The 24,493-nt window shown below is 36.1% G+C and overlaps 1 protein-coding gene across 1 annotated transcript in view; it reads right to left on the reverse strand.

Annotated features, from left to right (window-relative positions):
* The window catches only part of USH2A (usherin), a 394,411-nt gene that overhangs the window by 312,387 nt on the left and 57,531 nt on the right, over positions 1 to 24,493 (reverse strand). Inside the window, exons 12-15 of the mRNA XM_042878308.1 lie at positions 18,726 to 18,921; positions 17,800 to 17,930; positions 6,067 to 6,262; positions 2,084 to 2,725 (exon numbers count right to left, since the gene is read on the reverse strand). Of these exons, the coding sequence (XP_042734242.1) occupies positions 2,084 to 2,725; positions 6,067 to 6,262; positions 17,800 to 17,930; positions 18,726 to 18,921 (1,165 nt within the window). The remainder of the gene's footprint in view (positions 1 to 2,083; positions 2,726 to 6,066; positions 6,263 to 17,799; positions 17,931 to 18,725; positions 18,922 to 24,493) is intronic.

Genomic DNA, 24,493 nt, shown 5'->3' on the forward strand with positions numbered 1-24,493 from the left:
GTATTCCTTTGAGTGCCATGCAGGATTTTCCACAAACCAGCCAGTTCATACTATCAATTAAACCTCTCTAAACCATTTAGCTCTGCATAAACCCTGGTCTTTCTTTTTCAAGGACGAGGGCGGTCACTGACTCAGGAAGCCTTGACATCACTCCTCTGCTGATCTCTGATTAAGTGGTTGCTGTAGAGGGTTAGTAGGTCAAATAGCTCTAGAGGAGGAACTAAGAAAAACAGAACAGTGCCTTATTTATTAGTATATGTACCTAAAATACTTTAAATTAAAATATTTCTGAAAATACTTAATGGAGGTTAAGCAGCTTTTTTAACCTCTGTTCAAATTATTGAATGGCATATTAAAACCAATGGAGCTATAACGAACCTTTTAATGTGACCTGCTGTTTTAATAAATTGCATATGTATTTAACATGAACTAAATCTGTTTAATATTACTGCATGTAGTTAATATTACCCATAGTTTTACTTTACCCAGCTACTATTTAAAACAAAAACATTAAGTTGTAACTGCAGAGCTACCCACATATAATAAACATTTGGACTCCATTTACAGTAATACAGTATGAAACCTTGAACTGATACTGCAGCACCAGCTACTCGCAGGGAGAAACTGCAAGCATTCCTTGCAGAACTAGCACATCCTCAACAGAGCAAGGCAGGGAATCGTATTTGCTTCAGGTATGCATTTCTGGTGGATGAAAAGCTTAAGAGAGCTAACAATGTGCAATTGTAGCCCAGAAGGCCAATGGTATCCTGGTTTGCATCAGAAAAGGGATGGCCAAACAGGGGGAGGGAGGTGATTTTCCTCCTCTGCCTCACTTTGCCCTCTTGAGACCTCATCTGGAGTACTGTATCCAAGTCTGAGTTGCTAGCACAACAAAGACGCGGAGCTGTTGGAGCAGGTCAAGAAGAGGCAACGAAGATTGCTAGAGGGCTGGAGCACCTCTCCTACAAAGAAAGATTGAGAGAGCTGGGCTGTACAAGAGAAGGCTCTGGGGAGACTTAATTACATCCTTCCAGCACTTAAAGTGATCTTACAAGCAGTGGCAGATTAACTTTTTATGTGGTTTGATAGCGATAGGACAAGAGGGAATGATTTCAAACTAAAAGAGAAGGGATTTAAACTAGATTTCAGAAGATTTACTTAGAGCATGGTGAGGCCCTGGCACAGCTGCCCAGAGAGGTTGTAGATGCCCCATTCCTGAAGGCATTCAACACCAGGTTGGATGAGGCCCTCGGCAGCCTGCTCTGGTGAGTGGCAGCTCTGCCCATAGTAGGGAGTTGGAACTGGGTGGTCGAGCCATTCTGTGATTCTACGGTGTACAACTAACAAATGCAAAGTTAGAAGAGTGGCATGGTTATGACAGATTTATAGTTAGAAAGATCATCATGGCAGAAAGAGGCAATCAAAAATGAAACGCTCACCCATGTCCAAGGCTCACAGTAGGAAACTCCAAAAGGAGGAATCTCCAGAAAGAGAATGATCCCCATTACAATCAGCCCTTAAATGGAGTCTAGGAGAAGTGCAGCAAGGCTCCACCCGTTCCGGTCACACAGCTGAATTGCTTTCACCTGTGCTCAGGGCTGCCTCAGTGACTGCCTCCGGTGATCAATCAGTGGTTCAGGCCATAACTCAATCTTTCCCATACATATGGTTTGCCAGCATCATCTGAGTTCAACCAAACATTTCCATACCTGTGTCCTGGAGGTCCTCTCTGCCATGCTCAGCTTTATGCACAAAGTACCTTTTGTGAAGAGCTTGCGCTCTGCCTTTCTCTCCCTTTTTTTTTTTTTTTTTAAATGAAGATAGTTGCTGGTCATTAAACTATGCAAATTTACCTCTTACACTGACTTCTTTAGTGAATAGATCATAAAGAATTGGATAGATTTTGAATATCTGTAAGAACAATATATCTTGGACATATTTAAACTACAGTAATAACAAATTATACAATCCCTAGCAACAAAGTATTTAATATCAATCAGGACACTAATACTTTGCCAGAACTATGACAGTATGTGACAAATAAACTGCCTACATCAGATAGATTTTCTTCCAATTTCCTTACCTGGTTTACACTCATTGCACCTTCTCCCCTGACGATGAGGCAGGCAAACACACTGTCCAGAAACATGGTCACAAACTGTTCCTGCTAATGTGCCCTTAGCATCACAGTCACAACGCTGGCAACCAAGGAGGTTTCTCATGCTGAGGTTGTATGTGTGAAGCATGCACTGATTGCACTGAAGGCCAATTACACCAGCTTTGCAAGGACACTGTCCTGTTGATTTGTCACAAAGCAGAGAGCCATTTACTGTACCTGCCTTATCACAATCACATGGCAGACAAACAAAGGAATGATTTACTTGTATTCTGTGGTAGCCATCTAGGCATTCGTTGCATTGTCTTCCTCCAATATTCGGTTTGCATGCACATTGCCCTGTCCTTGCATCACACACAGTTCCAGAAAAAGACCCTGCAATGTTACATTCACAAGCCTTACAGCCAGTTACATCCAGCCCATAAAAGTTGTCCATGCAGGTGTCACAGAGAAGTCCTTTCACTTGTTCTTTACAATTGCACTGCCCAGTGAGAGGGTTGCAGAACTGGTTCACCGAGCCATGGCTGTTGCACCAACAAGGCTCACATCCATCTTCATTAGAATATCTGAGAGCTTTAAATCCAAAATTGCAACTATCACACCTAGGACCTGGAAAGAGAAAAAAAAAAAAGTGTTAATAATTAAATATATATACATATATATGCTGAAAAGACATACATTTAAATTCAAAAATCCTGAGTACTCTACACTTGGAAAAAACAAAGAGGATTAATATTCTTCACTTTGCCAGCATAATTAACAAGAACAAAAGGGCTGCACAAATCAATTGAAGTGCAGTGGTATCTCCAAAACCTGTTTATTTTTCCAATTTGTTCCAGAAGTAATGCATTTCTGTTGGCTTCTCAATACAATTTAAGATACTTCTACAAGAGATTCTCTGTAGCATTTCTAAGACAAAAAAAAAACAAAAAAAAAACACTTCTGTTCCCAGGAAGAATACCTCTTGCATGAGAAATGCTTACATGAACCATTCTCCCTATTATGTGGAAATGCAATATCAAGAAATTACACAGGGTTCTCAATCAGTTCTGATAATAGATTTACGTACTACATTGAAGACATTAAATATATTTAAGTAAAACACAGCACTAATTACGATGACTTAATACTGTACTTCGGTTTGATCAGTGATTACGTTCATGTTGGTTTTTATTGTTAGCTGAAAGTTGGCTGAAAAATTTTACTGAAAGCAGGAAATGTTTTCCATAATCCAAAATGAAATATTTTTATCCAAATGTATGATTTAGTTAACTCCAATAGTACATTCAAATCTAAACTGTTTTCTTCACACTTCATCCTGTGGTTTTATTAGCTCTGTTTTCAAAGTCATTGCTTGCTTTATCTCTGCCCCAAGGGATAGCATTTGTATTTTAGTTTATAAAATGTACATTACAAGAAAGCAAACTAGATTATTATATGAAAAATGCAAATTCAGTTATGTATTTTCCCTTGCAGTGGGAAAATCTTTCACTGTGAAGCCATCACTTAATTTCTGCTTCAGAAAAAAAAATACTATCTTCCAGCAAAATATTATTACTTAAAAATAAAAAAAAAATACAAACATGCATTCAGTATATTATACCTACATAAAAATAAAAATAAAATATGGTAGGAAATACATTCTACATATGGATAAAAACTCAAAAACTCCAACAGAAGGCAAGTTCCTTTAGCAGTGATGAATGACTCACCTAAGGCATATCATTTAATTTCAATAAGGAAAATAAAAAAGGACCACTATTGCTGCAAATTTTAAAAATAACTGTATTGTTAACAAGAATTATGACTCATTTTGAACTATTAAAATTGGTCTACATGGATTCATATCATATCAGTTTTAAAAATATGTGCAGTGCTTATTTGAATATGCCATACATATTCCTGACAGGTAATCTATTCCTAACGATACTGAGGAAGGCCTACAGGGCATCACATTCAATGTTAACAAGTACAGGGGAGTTAGCACGCTTGGCATTTAATTCACATTCTTCTACCTTTTTATTCTAGATGAATGACCTACTTTAATAAAATTATTGGTGCTAATGTATTTTACTGGTGATAGAATCATTAGTAAGATTTAACATTTGTGTTAACTCTAACAGTTCATGTTTCATAACACCATCATACATAGTTGCATTTTTCTGTTATCGTGTTTATTTAAATAGATAAAAGGGCAATAGACTGATTGCTCTAAAAAACAATTTACAAACCCAAAGAGGGAAGCTTTCTTTGTTAAAGTTTACTGCACATGTGCCTATACTACAAGGCTATTTACAGTTGATATGGAAAACAAAAAGAGAGAATCGGTCCAGAAAGAATTAGGTTTTTATCCTGTTAACAGTTAAATGTTTGTACCAAAAGCCTCCTATCTCAATAGATAAATTTGCAGAAAGCAGAGTGGTACGCATTTTTTCTGTACTGTATTTTAATGGAAATAGAAGTAAATATTGTTTCCACTAAAGAAAGAAAATATTTTAAACATGCAGTCAATGAAATACATAATGTCTCATACACTGAACTTGCACTGAGTTAAGAAAAAGGTTTTCAGAGACACAGAGGAAGACCTATACTAAACAAAATGTATGCAAAGAAAGTATAATTAAGAACATTGTGAACTACATTATATATATATTATATTATTTATACATATTTATGTATATATAATGTACAGAATGGCTACACAATGCACAGAAGACGTCACAAATGTTATTTTTGACTCTTAGCATCCTCTTTATCATACGGAAAGCATAGCTATGATATCCACAGAAAGAGGATAGAAATGGTTTGGACTTCTGCTTGTTTATTTCTGTTATTTGCTGTTATTTTGTATTTCCTTTTAGAAATTCCAGCCACAATGAGAATAAAGGGAGACAAAGACATGTTCACAATTTTACAAATAAGTAACTTTTTATAAAGTAGTGAATTGTAAATGGATAGGAACTTGAATATTTTTAAAACAATCTACAACCAAGGTTAATTATTGAAAGAATACATTACTAATTGCTCTAATAACAAAGAAGGAAAGGAGTTCTTTCTTTTTTTTTTTTTTCTTGAGACATGTATAGACTGAGACATATACAGTTACCATGCAAGGCTCACTTTATCAGGAAATTCTCCTTGCATAATATTCCCATACATCAACATTTCAAAGTGTATTACATATACTGTGTATTTTGGGCACTTGATAAATTTTGTCCTTATGTGGCTGTGGCTCCCCTCAAATATGCTGGAAGTAATAAATTGCTATAATCAAATCTAATTTCTGAAAAATACCTGTGGGAGTAACAAACAAAAAAGCACGTCTTGTAAAAAAAATGATAAATAACACAGAAGGTAGCAGTTTATTATAATCAGCTTGGCATTGAATTACAAAATTAAAATTATGTGGCCCTTGATAACTAACCCTAGCTATGTACATGATCTGTGGAATTATGTTGACTTATTTTGCATTTCATAGGAACAGTTCAAAGAAATATAATAGAAAAAAATGGATAGATTTATCACAAAGGACCCTGTAGCACAGGATATTTTCAGAAAAAAAATCCATTTATTTTGCTATATTAAGAAAACTAGCCTGGAAATTATTTGCTTAGAACTCATTAAGTATAAAACATTTTGAAAAAGTGTTAATTTCCTAAAAGAAACATCTATGCAGTAAGCAAATTACATTATTTCTGTGCCTTATTAATACGGAGCTATGTAAGGTAATGCAACTACACCAAAAAAAAACTTCTAAAGGGTTGATTAAACTGAACTTCAAGCTGTAGTTTCATAGAATTAAATTAATAATTTTCCAACAGTTAATTTTATTCATTCTTAAAATCTGCCTTCAGCAAAGAAGTTTACTGCACTTTTCATTTAGAAATCAAGAGTTTTTTACTTCCAGCGATAACAAGAAAAATGGCTCCAAACTCTTGCATTACACATACCAATAACATTTGCTTTGCACTTGCACTGGCCTGAATTTTGGTGACAGGTAATATCTCCATTGACTGTCCCAGAGGTATTACAGTTACAAGGACTGCAGCCATCAGGGTTTGACTGTTGTAGATTGTAGAATCCTTCCTGGCACTGATTGCATTGTCTGCCAGACACATGTCTCTTACAATTACACTGGCCTCCAATCTAGAAAGATACAAAATATTATAGAATGATGAACATATCTATTTTTAGATGACACACTCATTAGCAACAAGAATGGGAGTATAAGTCCGGGAGGAGAAAACTTTAAATGGAACAGAAAAAAATAAGCCTGTGTAACACATACTTTAAATTGTTTTGAGGGGGAAAAAAAAAAAAAAAAAAAAGAGAATCAATGTAATCATTCCTTTTTAACTAGAGTTAAACAGAAGGAAAAAAGGAATTGAGTAAACAGTGCAGCACTATTTAACACCTGGACTTGAAAGACTAAATACAAAGAAGTTTTGTGTAAATGATGACTTCTACTGAAATCAAAGCAGTTTTGTAAATCAGTTACTACACAATATTGTATTACGTTAAAAGGCAAAGATATTCATTTACCATTATCTTCTTATTTAAGTGAAAACGGTAGCTAATTGAGAATAAAGAAAACAACAGATTCTTCTCTAATTATTCATCAAATACAAATTCCTCTTTGGCAAAAGGATGTGACCTAATGGCTCAGTACTTGAAACCCTCTGTTTTCTGGGTTCATCTGGGATCCTAGTATTCTATTTCAGTGCTGCGATGGTCCTTTCCTGCTCCCTAAATGGACAGAATTACTACTTGGAAGGCTCCAAGGCATTCTTTGTTATGCCTGAGCTGTAAACTGCAAAATTTAAGGGAATCTAAAAAGCTAATTTCATAACTCTGAAAACCTTAAAAAAATAATTGCTACACTCATCGCTTTCCAATATGATGGAAAAACTTCCCACAAGGAAAGGGAAATGGCAGAGAAACAGGGAAAACAAGGCACCGGACAACGCACAGATGACAGCAAGGAGTCAAACCAACAAAGAAATATGAGTTTAGGCAAAATTAAGTAAAATCCATATCCAAGAAACATTAAAAAAAAAAATAATAAAAACAGTAAATCAAAAAGCCATTAAAAAAAGAGAGAATTTTCAGATCTCAATGCAAAACTGAAAAGAGAACAGAAGATACAGTGTTGAGCGCTCCCTAGGAGAAAGAATGGACTAAAGTTGAGAAGGAATACTTTTCTTCCTCCATTCCATTTGTTTTAAATTAATATAAAAATAAAGAAATAAAACTTTTTTTTTTTTTTTTTTTTTGAAACAGAAGGGAATTCTGCCATTCTTTTGTCACATTGTGACAGAAATTAAATGTCAGCCATTCACATCTGTAATCCCTGGTACAACACCACAGTATTCAAGGCTGAGAAAACTTTCACAGGTTAGAGAGAATTCTTGATCAACTAAAGACCCAAGCAGTCCCCCAGATTTCTTCATTGATAGTTTACATGCTATGTATAAATTGTGTACATCATCGCTTGCCTAAGGATGTCACACTGTTCTCAATAAAAACATAAAGCCAAAAGCTCTTTACAAAAGGGTTTTTGGTCATGGGTAACTAACTCAACGTGACATGTTCAACTGAATTCAAGCTTTTAAGAATAAAGCACTCCACAAACATCATGACACATAAATTACATATTCCACTCTACCTTGCCTGTTTCCAATTTGCAACACCAGCAAGACAGACATATTTGCAGATTTGCAGCTGCCTGCACAAGAATATGTAGCTATATAGGGTTAGATACAGCCATCTGCAGGGACAGTGACAGTGAGAAAGTCTGGGAAATTCCATTCTGCAGGTGAGTTCCAGAGTTTCTTGACCTCTGTTTAAAGAAACCCTTCATTCTAGAAATTCTATAAGCCTCATTTCAGCTTTGTATTCTGTGGGCTGTATCAGGGCTGGAGCAGGACTTTTCTGCTTCTCTTTTTTGGATTTTTGGAATTTAGCAGTTAGTACAGCATAGTACAGCATCATAGTTAAGTATATTGGGATTGTATCTGCATCACACTAGAAAAAAAGAGAAGCTACCATAAATTACTTAGGTGTAATTTCTTTTTTTTCTTTTATGAAGTCATTTAAATGATACCAGACCAAAACCTAGTTAAACTTCTGTTTTTATTTTAAAACTATCAGTCAGGCAAGTTGAAGCAGAAGAGTTTTGTGGTGCTAGGGGCAAATCTACTCAGAATTTCCATTTGAAATAAATGGTTTAATCACACCCTCCAGTATACAATTAAGTTCTTAGCTTTATTAACAAAAGATAAAATAGAGTAATTCAATATCTAATTGGAAAGTTTCAATGCAGAAAACACTGAATGAATGCTATAGAGAAGCACGTGTTGCTAATCCCATCCTCATAAAAGGATACTGTAGTCCAATAAAACCTCTTCAAAATGCTTTTATGGTAGATGTACACTGCTATATCAGTAGCATTTTCCAGTAAGAGGAATAGACTAAAAAGGCAAGAAAATGGTATTTCCTAAGCAAAAGGCAAAAAAGCAGCAGATACAAAAATGGAGAGTTAAGAGAAGCCGCTACAGTTGAAAGAAAAGCAGCAACAAGGATTTTCAAGCTATTTTTTTTTCAGATTTGATCTAAAAGTGTAATTTATTTTTAGAGACCACTAATCTGAGCCATCAGAGAACTTCCAAGTGAAAAGCAACTCTGAATTTACTCTAAGCAACTAAATGAAAAAATACTGTAATTTACTAAGCAACTATAAAAGAATCATTTTGTTAGCAATCACAGCATCCTCAGATTATACACTTGCAAGCAACATATACAGGTACTTTTGCTATCACTCAGTATAAACACATAATCCTTATCGAGAAAGACTTAAAAATGATTCAAAAATCTACCACGTTGAGGAAAGTATTAGAAGCAGAAGCAAATCTTTCCAAAAGAGCAATTCAAATCACAACAAGAAAATTAACTAAGAAGATAATCATAAAATTTTAAAAACAAAAGAAGAAATGAAAAAGGAAAAAAAAACCCACAGCTTCTAATGAGCAATATTGTTAAGGTACAAAAGCAAAAAAGTATTTTTTAAATGCCAGTAGAAGAAAGTCAGTAAAGAATAAAGGACATTGTAATAATAATAAGCAGATTCAGATTGAACATCAGAAATTTTCTATATAAACAAAGGGCAACATCAGTAGCAGACGGCCCAGAAGTACCCAAGATTCATGCAGAAGCATGACTGGCTGGACTCTGTGTTGACAATAACCCTACTTGGAGCTGGAGCAGGTGACCAAGTAATTTTTCCATGATTCTGTGTAGCTTTCAGGGAAGATGCATGCACAACAGGGAAGGCAAAAAAAGCATTTCAGAGTTGTTTACAATGGAAGGGCTGTAACATTAGGAACAGTTTCCTGGATTGTTTTCAAAATGAAATGTCAGAAGGAAAAGATGTAAGAAAACCTGATATGTTGAAAATTTACTACAAAAAGTTAAGAGTTCTAGATGAATTCAATATGAAATTATTACTATTAAATTATATTATTAAATATTGAAACCAACCTCAGTAAAAGAGGAATAAAATAATAACAGTTAAATCAATCTACTAAAATGGCTGTGAGAAAGCTTATGACATCTACAGATTCAGACGTTTTTCTGCACAGAGCAAATTAGTAGACAAAAATCACAGGTTTGATATCAGAATCACAGAATGGCCAGGGTTGGAAGGGACCTCAAGGATCATGAACCTCCTACCTTCCGTGCCACAGGCAGGGCCACCAACCTCCCCATTTAATTCTAGACCAGGCTGCCCAGGGCCCCACCCAACCCTGCCTTGAACACCTCCAGGGACAGGGCATCCACAACCTCTCTGGGCAGCCTGTGCCAGCACTTCACCTCTCTCTGTGCAAAGAACTTCCCCCTGACATCCAACCTAAATCTTCCCTCCCTCAACTTAAAACCATTTCCCCTGGTCCTGTAGTTGTCTACCTTTCAAAAGAGTTGATTCCCCTCCAGTTTATAGGCTCCCTTTAGGTACTGAAAGGCTGCAATGAGGTCACCCCGCAGCCTTCTTTTCTCCAGACTGAACAAGCCCAGCTCCCTCAGCCTGTCCTTGTAGGGGAGGTGCTCCAAACCCCTCATCATCTTTGCAGCTCTCCTCTGGACCCTTTCCAATAACTCCATCCTTCTTGTACTGGGGGCTCCAGACCTGGACACAGTATTCCAGATGGGGCCTCACAAGAGCAGAGTTGAGGGGGACAATCACCTCCCTGTCCCTACTAGCCATCCCTTTTCTGATGGTGCCCAGGATACCATTTGCTTTCTGAGCTGCAAGAGCACACTGCTGGCTCACGTTTAGTTTTTCATCCATCAGGACCCCCAGGTCCTTCTCTGCAGGGCTCTCAAGGACTGCTCCTTCCAGTCTGTATGGATGCCTGAAATTCCTCCAGCCCAAGTGCAAAACCTTGTACTTTGCTGTTGAACCTCATTAAGTTCACCTGGGCCCACCTTTCATGTCTGTCGAGGTCCCTCTGAATGGCATCCCTTCCTTCCACCATGTCAACTGCACCACTCATCTTGGTGTCATCAGCAAACTTGCTGAGGGTGCACTCAACTCGGTCGTTGAAGTCATTGATAAAGATGTTAAAGAGCAGCAGTCCCAAGACAGACCTCTGGGGGATGCCACTTGTTACCAGCCTCTGCCTGGACATAGAACTATTAATCACCACCTCTGTCTGCAGTCTTTCAACCAATTTCTCATCCATCGAGTGGTCCACCCATCAAATCCACATCCTCCAATTTGGAGATAAAGATGTGGTAGGGGACCATGTCAAAGGCCTTGCTCAAGTCTAGGTAAATGACATCAGTTGCCTTCCCTTTGTCCACCCATGCCATCATTCCGTCAGAGAAGGCCACCAAATTGGTTAAGCATGATATATTAGAAAAAAAATTGTCCGTTTTTATCAAAGATTAATCATGCTTCATGATTCTACCATATTTCTTTACGGCGGCAACATCTGGAAATATTGCATACACTTAATCAAATGTATGATCAAAAAGTCAGGTTAACTTCTACATCAAGTAGTGTAAACGTAACACCTGAGGTAAAACAATGCTGACTAGATGTAAGCAATGATAATTCCAAAATTAGCTGTTATCACTCAAGAAAGCAGCTATTATTACACTCCTTAAAAATGTATCAAATCACAGAATCACAGAACTGTAGGGGTTGGAAGGGACCTCCAGAGATCATCGAGTCCAACCCCCCTGCCAAAGCAGGTTGAGGCAATTAAAAAAGGTATACTGGAATTATGTGTAAAACAACAGAATTACACCAAAAATGTTATTTTGTCACTAGAATCCATTTGTGTATTAAATTTTTAATAATGTGTGTAAAATGAAAGCATTAGATAGCAGAGTGAGTAAAACAAACAAAGATATGAATGCAGGGTGACTCAAACAGACTTCTAGGTTCAGAAAGAGGTGACTAAGATGAAGGGAATAGATGTCTATAAAGTTTTCAATAGAGAGAACGCCTGCAGAATTAACACAAAGACACTCATAAAGAATGGAAAAGAAGATTATGTTCTATACGCAGTCAGTGCATTGAAAGATACACAGTTTGAAATGTATTTAGAAAGGAGTTAGATAAACTCCACAGGTGAAGATCAAATGTGACAACTCAGATGAAATTCCTGTCCCAGGTAGTCCCAAAACCATAAATTGTTTACTCATATTACTGTCAAACAGCAGAGACCATAATGTGCTAAATCAAAGTCTCATTTCTGTGCTTATAGCCGCATAAACCAAAGTCTAAAAGTAACCAGACAGCGGCTTTTTCTTGACGCAACAAGTGAAACATGCAGATCACAGAGTACTAAGAGCATAAAAAAAAAACAACCAAAAAAACTACTAATACCAAGAGTAAATGTAATTCTTCAGCATGAAGGAGGAATAGCTGGCTAATCAAGGAACGCAGTGCAAATTCTCACCAGGAACAAGATAATAATGCCCTTCAGAAAACTCCCAATAGAGGTTTCCTCCCTGCCACACACGAAAAAGCAGTTTTCCACCTGTAATCAGTAAAGTTAGCAACCAGTTTTCTGCTTTTAGAAAGAGTGAAAGGTTTTCCTGGTGGCTAAGTACAGGAAATTAACGTTTTCATTAGCAGAGAAAGGCTTATCAAATTGTTTCTTAACAGATCTGAAGATAGGTTTCTATGTACCAGATTAAAGTATGAGGAAAAAAGTCCATTGGCATTTTCCTTAATTTCTGAGTCTTCAGAAAAAAAATAAACAGAAAGAGAACCTACAGCCAAGACAAAAAAAACCTGAATATATAAAGAATAATTTGAGATAGCTGTTTAAGTTCAGTTTTTAAAATACAAAGTAACTAATACAATTTTATAATTTCAATCCAACTTCGTCCTGTACAGTAAGTATGGCATTATAATTGGATATGAATATCAGGTAGGGAAAACCTGCCACTTTAATGCATCCAATATTACACAGACTTTTATCCTACTGCACGTGTTTCACATAGCTAGGTGGAATTTTAGAGGAAAAAATAAAGAAACAAGTCTTCAATTTCTCTGTAAGGACAGCAGCACTGGAACAATCAAGCAGCATTGTGAAATGTTTGGCAATAGATACTGTTATAAAAATGTATAAACTGCAGATGTTTATAATAGTACAGAAATAAGTGTGACACAGATTATATACATAGCACAGAAACCTATATCAAAATATGTAGAACAAACCATTTCTATAACCACATAAGTATTAAACTGACTTACGAAGCAAAACCGTTCTGTTTATTTATATTTATTTTGGTAATACCTGTAAAACCAGCTGACTCTAGGCATGATAGTATCATTGGTAATACTTGTAGCAATTAATATTTAAAGATTTTATTAATCAAGATTTCACTAGTTGAGCACTGGAGATATTATTGAACTCTGCCCTCTCCACAACCCTTCCTCCAATTCAAATGCTATCAGTCATTTAAACAAATAGATTTTAATTACACTGCTTATATAAGAGCAAAAAGCAATCTGTTCTCCTGTTGCTTATGCCTGACAGGTCTGTATCTGACCCTAGGAGTAAGAAGATGGAAACAACTTGTCTCTTAACACAGCCATCTTGGAACTAAACCACTTACAAAATATAATCTGTCTAGATTGTTCACCATGAAAATGAGTCCAGCACAACATTACTACCAAGTGGCAGTGTGTCTTGGGACCTCATAATTACAATTGTTATTTGATACAGAAAAATCACTGATGCTGAGGTAGCATATAATCCCTTGTGTCATTTATAATTTATGAATGAAATACACATTACTCCCACATCCTTGAATGTAAATGGTTATAAAAAGTATGCAAGCAATTTCCTCCTGCACAAATCACAGTTATAACATTATTGTCCTTAATCGGGAAGCAGACCACTTGAGATTTCTGACTTTTACATATACCTAATAGTTCATGTTGCTTTAATCTATAGTCACACAAATCCTTAACTGGGCAATATTTTAATCTAACTCATCAAATCTAGAATCACAATATAAAATAAAATAAAAAAAAAGCCTGTTAAAGAATCCTCTCAGCATCCAGTTTCTAAGCTGATATAAGGACCAAAGTGATATGTGTAAACAGACAATGGGTGATATATTGCATATAGTTGTCTCAATTATTGCTTACAGCACAATTTTTCCAGAGCACTCATTTAGTAGATATTCGATTTGTACATATCAGAGAATTAGAAATATCTTCTGACTACTTAAGATTTGTTGTCCATATGTATTTGTAAATTATAACATGGAATTTACTGAAAAAAATAGTTAATCCAAATCCTTCTGAAAGCTAAAACCATCTCCTCTCTTTGGATATATCGCCAATTTCAAAAAACTTATATTTGTTGTCTGTACCAGAGGAAACACACTACCAGATACTTCAGGAGAAAATCTTCCCAATTCTGGAGAAAACAACATGAGGTGTGATTGACTTCACTAAATTAAAAAAAATAATAATCAAAACTTGGCACTTGATAAGTTTATTTTACTGAAGTGAAACTTCTTGTTTGGAAGCCACATGACCAAAAAAACCAACCACCCTTTTTGAAATTGGTATAATCATGATTTGATGGAATTACAGTATGGCTTCGGTTAGAAGGAATTTCAGAGATTCTCCAGTTCCAATCACCTTTCATTAGATGAGGTTGCTTAAAGCCCCATCCAGTCTGGCCTTGAACATATCCAAGGATGAAGTATCCACAGCTTGTTACATTTGACATCTGTTACAGTAACTTCACCACACTCATAATTAATAATTTCTTAAACGTAATCTAAATCTATTGCTTTTTAATGTAAAACAACTACTTCTTGTCCAAAAATTTCTTGTCCAATCATATCAGGTCCCATAGACATGAGCACATTCATTTCAATTATTTACCCTTGATCAGTAGAGAAGCATATTTCCTCCATCAGCTGGAAATGCCCTAATACTCACACTGGGAGATACATGTGTACATTTAGTCCAGCACTGCGTTCTCTTTGTTCATCCTGCCATTACTGATTTTGCAATTGATTGGTATTGATCTCAAAATACTGCCTTCTTGATATAAATTCTAATCAAATACTTCCCACTACCTTGTAACTTAACACAAATCTGGCAAGGATGTCAGCAAGCAACAACAGTCTGTAATCTTAGGAAGTTGGAAGAGGGGAACAACAGGGTTGAGAATTTATTTTCTTTTCAATTTCTTCATTTTAAGAAATGGAAACCGTTAGGTGTACTGGCTCACACAGATAGGTTAATAGTCTGACCACCAAATACCTGTGAGTATTCTCAGTATGTCAGCTTTGAAAACTGAAAATTGAATAAGCAGCAATAATGAAGTTCCTTTTTACTCCCTTACTCTCTCATCTTGTCATCACTTAAGATGACTTTCAAAAGTTAGTGGATTTCTACTACAATTGCTCAAAATGTAAAATGTAGTGTTTCTTCTCTGCCCACAACATTCCAGGCCAAGTCCCGCCAAATCATTTTATAAAATCATAGAATCACCAAGGTTGGAAAAGACCTTCAAGATCATCCAGTCCAACCGTTCACCTATTCCCAGTAGCTCCCACTAAACCATGTCCCTCAACACAACATCCAGCCTTTCCTTGAACACCCCCAGGCTCGGTGACTCCACCACCTCCCTGGGCAGTCCGTTCCAGTGCCTGACCACCCTTTCTGAAAAGTAATACTTCCTCATGTCCAGCCTGAATCTCCCCTGCCGTAGCTTGAAACCATTCCCCCTGGTCCTATCACTAATGACACGAGATCGCAGAATATCGCAGAAAAGCAGTATTTTCACATAAAACCATGCAGAAATTATTTGACATAAAATGCTCCTTCTCCTTCAGATTATTAAGATTACAGCCCTTCCATAAAGGCAAATCCAAGATTCATACATAAAGTGTTTTATAACTTGATTCCTTGTTGTCTCCATTAGCCAGTATGAACACAAGCTGTTCACTGACCCTTGTAGTATTTTACAATTGCATCCTTTTCCATTCAGCCTATCTATTGACTGAAATGCCCTTAATAGCTGCTTTACCTGATATTCTCATATAACATACATTTCAGTTTATTTATTTATTTTCAATCACACTAAATCGGTTGAAAAATACGTAGGTGGAAAAATGAGAACAGAGGAATGCTCATTCTAATTTTGGAACAAAGAAATTTTCAACTCCAAAAAAATATCTAAAAGTCTATCTTGGTTTAAAATGTGTATGTATACATAAAGACCAGCTAGATTATCTACTATGTTAAAATAAAACACATTCAAAATTGAGGGAGATGTACAAAGAAATTCAGAATAGCAATATTTACGGAGGATATAGAAAAGGAAAATCTGAAGCCTGTTCGATAGCAGGCTTGGTCTCACTAGAATGTCATTTGACCCTCCAGAGAAAGCAGTAATTATAATTTTGTTCATCTTCATGCTTTAAAATACGTTTTCTTGCAATGAGACAATACAGCCACACCAGATGAGGCAATTAGGCATGTGCAATTCTGACCAATGTCCTCTGCAGTAAAGTACAGCTTATTTGCACCAATAAGTATATGATATGATTAAATTAGAAAACAAACAAACAAAAACACAGAACAGGTTGAGTGAAGAAAGATGCCTAAATCCACTGAGTCCTGAATGGCATTTCCAAAAACTAAGTAAAAGTAATAGCATTACTTTCAGCTCTGCGCAGAAACAAATGCCCTGGAAAAGAATGGTTTTCTTTTTTTCATGCCATTATATATGGCGTATTATAACAGAATCATGAAAGGACTACAAATTGCTGTGCCTGACTGAATATGTAAGCGTTTGTAGAGCAGTCTGGGTAAAAAACAGTGCAGGAAAATGAGTCAAGAATTGTGATGTAAGGGCCAGAAGAAATTTATTTCCAGCTCTCTATACAGAGCAAGAATGATCACATCAGCAGTATTCTGGCAGAATTTCCTCATGTGTGAATAGTTAGGGAGAAAAGGAGAAGGCAGCCAATTCTTCTTTCGATCTCATAAAACTTAGGCACCTGAAATAATTCATTTGGACTTTCTGATGGTTTGAAATATTTTGTGCCAGAAGCTCACAATGAGGAAGCAACTAACGTGAATCTTTTCTGCACTGATTAGATGCCAATAAGCAGCACAGAAGTGGGCAAATTTTAACACACTGTAGCAATTTTCTCTTGTACCCACTAGTCTCAAGCAAGGATCTCTCTGCAAAAAAAAGCCTAGTGCACTGCTCATAGATGTGCTGCAATAGCACCCTTCTAAAAATCCTTCTCATAACTATCAACGTTATAACTTCACAGTTTAAGGTGTTACTATGTTAGTCTGAACTTTAACATACAAATGACTTTACACACTAATCTGCAAATTAACATAGTATATAGATGTATGAGAACTGAGATCTTATGCAAGTGAGAAACGCTACACACCATAGCATGAACTTCCTACCAACAGCAGAATAATATTAACTACATTTGATTTCTATTAGAAACAGCTTATTTTGTGATTCTGTGGATCAATTTTGAAATTCTGTACCTAGGAACTTAGTGATATAACTACCACTTTGCAGAAAAAAAACCTTGATGAACTGCAGAAAATGGTAAATTATGCAGTAAGAGTGTATTCTGTCCCAATTTTGGCATATTTCCTTGAAAATCAGCATTGTGGTGTGCCAATTCTCACGAGTAAGGTCCTTATTCCTTTGATTCCATCTTCCACAGGTCAAATTTGGAAATGCTTCCTTAAATGATGCCTTCCTACTTCACGTAATTCATTTCAGCCTTTAGTCCCCAGCCTTATTAATCTACTCTTTAATGCCTTTTAATCATTTCTCCCTGCACTGCAGCTAATGCAGCTATCTGACGCTTTATGGAGCAATAGTCTCCCCCATTTTTCCCACTGTATCTCCCAGTTCATTTTTTCAGTCAAGCTTTTTTGTTTCTGATCCAGATGAAGAACTCTACAGCTGTATGCCTCAAATTGCTTTATGGGTTTTCTTGCCTTTCATCCTCTTGTTTGAGTCAACTTTTATTTTGAAGAGGCTGAACAATTTTTATAAACTAGTTACCATCAAAATACACTTTGTAAAATCTTGTTATTATCTACTTTGCTAATTTAAAATACTTTGTCATTATTCTGTATTTAAGCTACTTACATTGTCACAGAGGAGGCTTTTATTTTTTGTGCCTGTTGCATAACAGTCACACGGTTTGCAAACATCAATGGCTGAAAGATCTGCACCTGCTTGTCTGTAATGGAAATCCTTGCACAGCTCACAGTTTCTTCCTGCATGAAGGAAAGGTTATGCATTATGGCTTCCAATTCATTAAAATTAGCTGTATAATTCAAAATTAAAGACTCTATTCCTTTGAGAGAATTCTATAATTTTCAGGACGTCCATTTTAATGCACCTTTCATCTCTACCTGCCAATTTAGTGATCCAGAGCATATGAAACAATGAACCTGTTACAAACTATGTTTTACTCCATTAAACTTCCATCTGTTATATAATACCACACTTATATAAAAGCTGTGCCATGCAAATACCTATACATTTTTTTTTAATTATTGATAAACCTGAAACTATTTTTCTAAAGCTGAAAGTTTTCTTTTATCCCTTTGCTAGACAAAGAAAAAAAAAGACAATATTTAAAAATAAGCATTCTAAAATATACTACATAGATGGAATACAAAATAAGCACAAAAAATAAACAAGAAGCTGACAGAAAATTACAGCAAAATTTGAATTACAGCAAAAAGTTGACAATATATAATAAGTCATCTGTTAAACTGGTTGATTAAATAGCCTTGATATTCTGGATTTAAATGCTCTAGAACATGTATGGAAAAGGCTTTGAAACAAAACATTCTAGTAATTGGAATATCATTTGCATAGGTTTTCTACAAGATTCAGTCAAATTTCGGAAGTATTTTCCCACAGTTTATATCACTGTAACTAGTGATTTACTTAAATAGAGATGTATACAATTTACTTTTAATTTATCCACCATTAGCAGCTGATACAAGGCTAACAAAAAGTGACCACAGAACAAAGAGTCAATTCTCAGTCTATTGACTCACCAGTTGTGTTGTGTTGACAGTTATCGCAGACTCCACCGCTGCCTCTGTAGTATTCCTGAGGAAAAGGATCCATTGCTAAGTCATAATGGCAGCTTACTGCATGGCTGTAACACTGACAAGGTTTGCAATTATAGGCATGAACTTGGTCACCTGGACGAAAAGGCTTGTCATTGTACATCGGCAAACAATGATCACACTGAAATGAAATAAAAAGATTGCTTTATAGTTAGAAGAACTGTTGTATTATATATACTTTGCTCTATTTGTTTTTCCTCTGTTTACACATTAAAAATACGAAAGACAAGAAGAGAGAAACTATGTAGGAAAATAAAATTCATCTCCTTTCTCTTCTTAAATTACTTTAACAACAGATTAAAATCAAGGAAGAAAAACAGAAGAAAAAATAATCATCAATCAGATACTCAACATAGCCTAACATCCTGAAATTCAAATTAGATTAGCTCTCTAATAACACAAAATGCTGCCTTACTATGTTTGAGGTACAGATGATTAAATTCACCAGAAGCATCTATTTGGATGCATTATAAACAGTGTCTGCACCTTTATAAAGTACAGTAAAAATTACCATTTGATCTTATGAAACACTGGTCTTCATATTGTCGAATGTGTGGCGGATCACAGTGTACAGAGTACCTGAAACACCAGCACTTCTTAATGTGCATTTATCTTATAAGGCTTCCAAGAAAGTTTAACAAAAAACAGTAACAAATATCTCAACGTGTCCAGATAAAGGCAACAAATCTGTGAAAGATCTGGAGTACAGGTCTTATGGGGAGTGGATGAAGGAACTGTCATCATGGCTCAGGGGTGACCTCACTACTCTTTACATCTCCCTGAAAGAAGATTGTGCTGAAGGGGGGCAACCTCTTCTTCAGGTAACAGTAATAGGACAAGTGGGAACAATCTCAAGTTGTGCCAGGCTGGATATTAGGAAAAACTTCTCATAAGGAGTTCAAAGTTTCATTAGGCATTGAAATAGGCTGCCCAGGAAGACTGTGGAGTCACCACCCCCCCAAAGGTATTTAAGGAAAGGGTTGATGTAATACTGAGGGATATGGTTTAGTGGGTAATAGTGGTAGTAGGTGGACAGTTGGGCTAGATGATCTTAGAGATCTTTCCCAACCTTAATGATTCTATTAATCTAGGTCTAGAATGCCACTTTCTCTCTTTTGGAAAACTGCATTATTGAAAAAATCCATTGCATGCATAACCTAACTATATATGTTTAAGCTGTCCTATAAGATTTCAGTACAGTATGGTAGTTAATCACATATTGTTTTCCTTCTTACACTCCACTTTACTTCTTTCACCAAATAAGAGTACAGAAGTATTTTAGGCATTATCTATTTCACTGTATCTTAATATTGTTCTGAAGACAGCTGTCTAAATTTCCTCTTAGCTTACCCACAGCACTCTCACTACAGCATTTGACTACTTGTAAAGACTGCCTGTTAGCCAGCACTTTGAACTATACACCTTGCTCTTGCAAACTCCCCAAAGAAGATCAAACTGCTTCTAAACTCAAAAATCCAGGTCTGATTAGGAAAAAAAGCTAGAATTCCTCCAAGTGATTAAGAAAGACAGAAAGGAAATGAAATCTTACAGTGTTATGTCACAAGACTATGTGTACCTTAATTTCTAAAAATATTTTGCATCCTTTTAAGTACAGTTCTTTAAAGAGCATCTAAAATATATCAGTGATTCTTGTCAGCCAGAGAGGTCCCAGATGCCAAATAGTACCTTTTATCAGATTACAACAGCTGTTTTGCAGTGGTAAAGTGACCAGCAAAGAACTTGACTGACAAAGAACATAAGTGGTATCGTTTAGAATGCCAGATTCCAAAAATGTGACACAACTGAGATCTCAGACACTAGTATAGACATTGTCAAGCAGCGTAAGATATATTTCTACTCAACTCCTCTTTCACCTATAGGTATTACGATGAAGTTAAATGAAGCCACACCAAAGTCTACAAAATCAAAACACATACAGACACAGTAATTCTAACAATCAGGATGCTCACCAAGTTAATTCACACTTAAATCTTCCAGAGTTAAATTCAAAGTTATTTTGAAATCAAGCATCAATTCCATGTAACTCTCTTCTGGATTCCAACTCTTTAGGACTTCATTAAATAATAAATTAAAAAATTATAAAGAGAGGGAAAAGACATGCTTCACATCTGATGAGTTTCGCATATATTCTGGTTCACTAAAGCTCTGACTTGCTCAGGATATTCAATTGCAAATTTCATTTTCAGAGTGATATAGCCACTCTTACTAGATATTCTAGGGTTAATTTATCTTTTAAGAAGCTGTTACACTGGACTTTTTAAGTAGTAACAGGAAAAAGATGATGGCTAATCACTTCAGCATTCATAAAGAAAATGGTAAAAAACCCCTAGAAATTCAATAAACATACACAACAGAATGATTTACAGCTACTCTCAGCAACACTAGAGCACCAGCCCAGTTGTTTCTCAGTTTTCTTTCATATTAAATGAAATACATAACCCCCACAGTAGACAAGCCCCTGGAAAATATGTTCAGACTGGAACAGCCCTTTCCAGCTTCTGAAACACAGCAGTGACAGCAACGACAGTCATAATGCTAGTTACTATCTGCCTATGACCTCGTATCTCTTAATAAGTAAAACTTAAAAGCCTCAAATGAAAATATATATGGAGTAAGAACTACTTCACAGTTCCTTCAACATATCAGCACAGGTGCAACAAATCACAAGGTATCTGAGACAGAAACAAGTTCTTTCACTATCTCAGTGACACTCATACACAATTTGTTTTAGAAGCCTGGGTCTTTGAACTGTGAAATTACAACAGTTTTCCAAGGATGGATTCATGGACAAACCCATAACTTGCACTGACACGTCAAAAGTTATTCAAAGTTTTCAGGCATCTAAGACTAAGTCTTTCTGCTTTGTTTCTAAAACACTAGTCAATCATCAGCTTGTTTTATTTATTTTATTTTACTTTAATAAAACTAGTTGCCTATCAGACCTATCTCTATAAACAAATTATGACATATAGCTTACCAAAAAGGATATGTTTTACTTGCTTGCTTCTGCAAGTGGTCACTGAGTGACTAGTTATTATACTTCATATTTACAGCTGCTCAGGTAACATGAATCATTAATTCCAACACCTGATATGATTAAACATACTGACTTTTAACTAAGATTTAGATTGCTTCTTACACAATAACATATTGTAACAACTTAAAAGGGCTTAGTTGTCTCATTTTTGATAAACCAACATGTCACATCTGGTTTTCAGACAGTAGATGTTTAATATCATTAATATTAAAAACTCTGAAGACCTGAAGCTTTTACTGCATCCAGTCACACCCTCACCTCCATTCATATCCTCTCAAACATTCAGAGTTGTTTTATTTCTTTGAAATTCTATTTTCTATTATTGTCATTTCCATAACTACTTCCATACAATTTACTATTACCTTTTTGTGTGAAGTTCTACATCAATTTAAAGAAGGGTCTCAGGTTGTAAAGAAAGGCTGACGTTTTTCAATTGCCTTGCTCTTTCCATGGGTTGTTTTCATGTAACAGCACAAAATTTTTGTTTGTATATTCCTGTCTATAAATTGTGTATAAACGTTACAGAGATGAAGACGCTGTGCTTCAGTTTCGATTCCTATGAGGCCAAGCTAATTCCCAAAATAGTCACAAGGCATTTACAAAACAAACTAAATGAAGCTGAATGCTTTGCCCTTAAGAAGATTCTCCTCAGACTGGTGACACCAGTTTGTGCAACAGAGCAGCTGACCTCTCAAGAGGAATGCCAGCTAAAACAATTGCTTGGTTTTTATTAATAATGTTAAAGTACATTACGTAACATTTAGTTTTCTTAGAAGATTTTGACATCTAACTTAACAAAAGCAAAAGCATGATACACAATCCAGAAAATACACATAAAAGTTTCTCTCACTAGATTAAATGCAAAATAGATGAGGAGCTCTTGAGACCTGAAAAACACAACGAGGGGTGGCTGTAGGTGTGTGGAAAGAGAATGCCTACAAGAAAGGAAAGGAAATACCTGGGGCTCTATTGCAATTTTGTGTAGCTGTTACAGCAGAATGATCATAACAGAAGTCCTTATCTAGTTGAAGAATTAAAAGAATTGCTTTAGCTCTGCTTTTTTTTTTTTTTTTTTAAAGAAATATATGTCTGTAGCTTGTAAGAACTAAGTTAGAAGAATGCAGTAACTTGCTCCGTCATCTCTATCAAATACCAGAGCCTACCAGGGTGATGCCCTGCTAGACCTGCTCTTCACTAACAGAGAAGGACTGCTGAGAGATGTGAAGGCTGGGGACTGCCTTGGTCAGAGTGACCAGGAAACTGTAGATTTCTCTATTCTTGGTGATGCCAGAAAGGTGATTAGCAAAACTGCTATCTTCAACTTCCAGAGAGTGGACTCTGATGCTTGCTGCTGGGGTCCCTTAGGAGTTGCACCTGAAGAGTAAAGGGAGCCAGGAAGCCTGGATGCTCTTCAAGATGGAAATCTTAAATGTACAAGACCAGGCTGAAACTGAGTGCTGTAAGGCAAGCCATAGGGGAAGCAGCTGAGGAAGCTGGGATTGTTTAATCTGGAAAAGAGGCAGCTCAGGGGAAACCTCATTCTACTCTACAACTTCCCAAATGGAAGCTGTGATCAGGAGGGGTTTGGCCTCTTCTTCCAGGAAACAAACAGGACTTGAGGAAACAGCCATAAATTGCACCAGAGGAAATTCAGATTAGACATAAGGAAAATGTTTCTCTCTCAGGGAGTGGGCAGGCACTGGATTGGCCTGCCCAGGGAGGTGGTGGAGTTGCCATCCCAGGCAGTGTTCAAGAGGCATTTGGACGAGGAGCTACAAAATATGGTTTAGAAGCTTGTGGTAGTAATGGTGATGGAAGGATGGCTGGACTAGATGATCTTGTTGGTCCCTTCCAACCTTTTGATTCTACGATTCTATTATGATGTCAGTTTCTACTAAAGATAAAGTAGAATTAGCAATAAAATAGAATTTGAATTTGTGAATATCTTACTACATTGAACTTTTTAGAGTTCAGATGAATTCCAAACAACTTATAAGTTCTGATCTTTGTAAGGCAGACATGTTGAGGACAATCAAAATTCATTATAGTTTTTGACTATCAATGATAATTGATAAAACTGTTTCATAGATATACCTGTGTTTCTCAGACCATTTATTTTTAATTTTTTTTTTTTTTTAATTTTGAATCTCAAGTAAGCACTTGTGCTAAACTGAAGGAGTTTTCCAAATGCAAACTTTTCTTCATGTGGAGGGTTGGTGTGGGGAGGGAAGGGGCACAGCAAATATTTGAGAAGAAACGGCACTGTGAGTAGTGTCCTTTAATTTTCAAACTTTGCTAGAAGTGAGTCATCAGAACTGAGAAGATTATTTTTTAGGGCATCTTGGACCAGAAATTTAAGATCCCTTGACAAGCTCTTAACATATGGTAGAGTAATGTCCTTGTCACATTTACACTTAATACAGCTAAAATTGCCATCTTGAATTCATCTGGCATATACATCTGGATAGCTATTGCACAGCAAAGCAATACCAGGTAATAAAAACCTGCATAATTCATTAAAAATGATCTTTTAGTTATTTACAGCACCGTGTTATGATATTTGACACGTCATGGGAGATTTCTGTCTTTAAGCAAACAATGTGCTTTGAAAAAAATAAATATGGGCATGAAATTT

The sequence above is a fragment of the Lagopus leucura genome, unplaced genomic scaffold (assembly GCF_019238085.1).
Source record: "Lagopus leucura isolate 7727_CA_CO unplaced genomic scaffold, USGS_WTPT01 Super-Scaffold_73, whole genome shotgun sequence".
In the NCBI taxonomy this organism is placed as follows: Eukaryota; Metazoa; Chordata; class Aves; order Galliformes; family Phasianidae; genus Lagopus; species Lagopus leucura.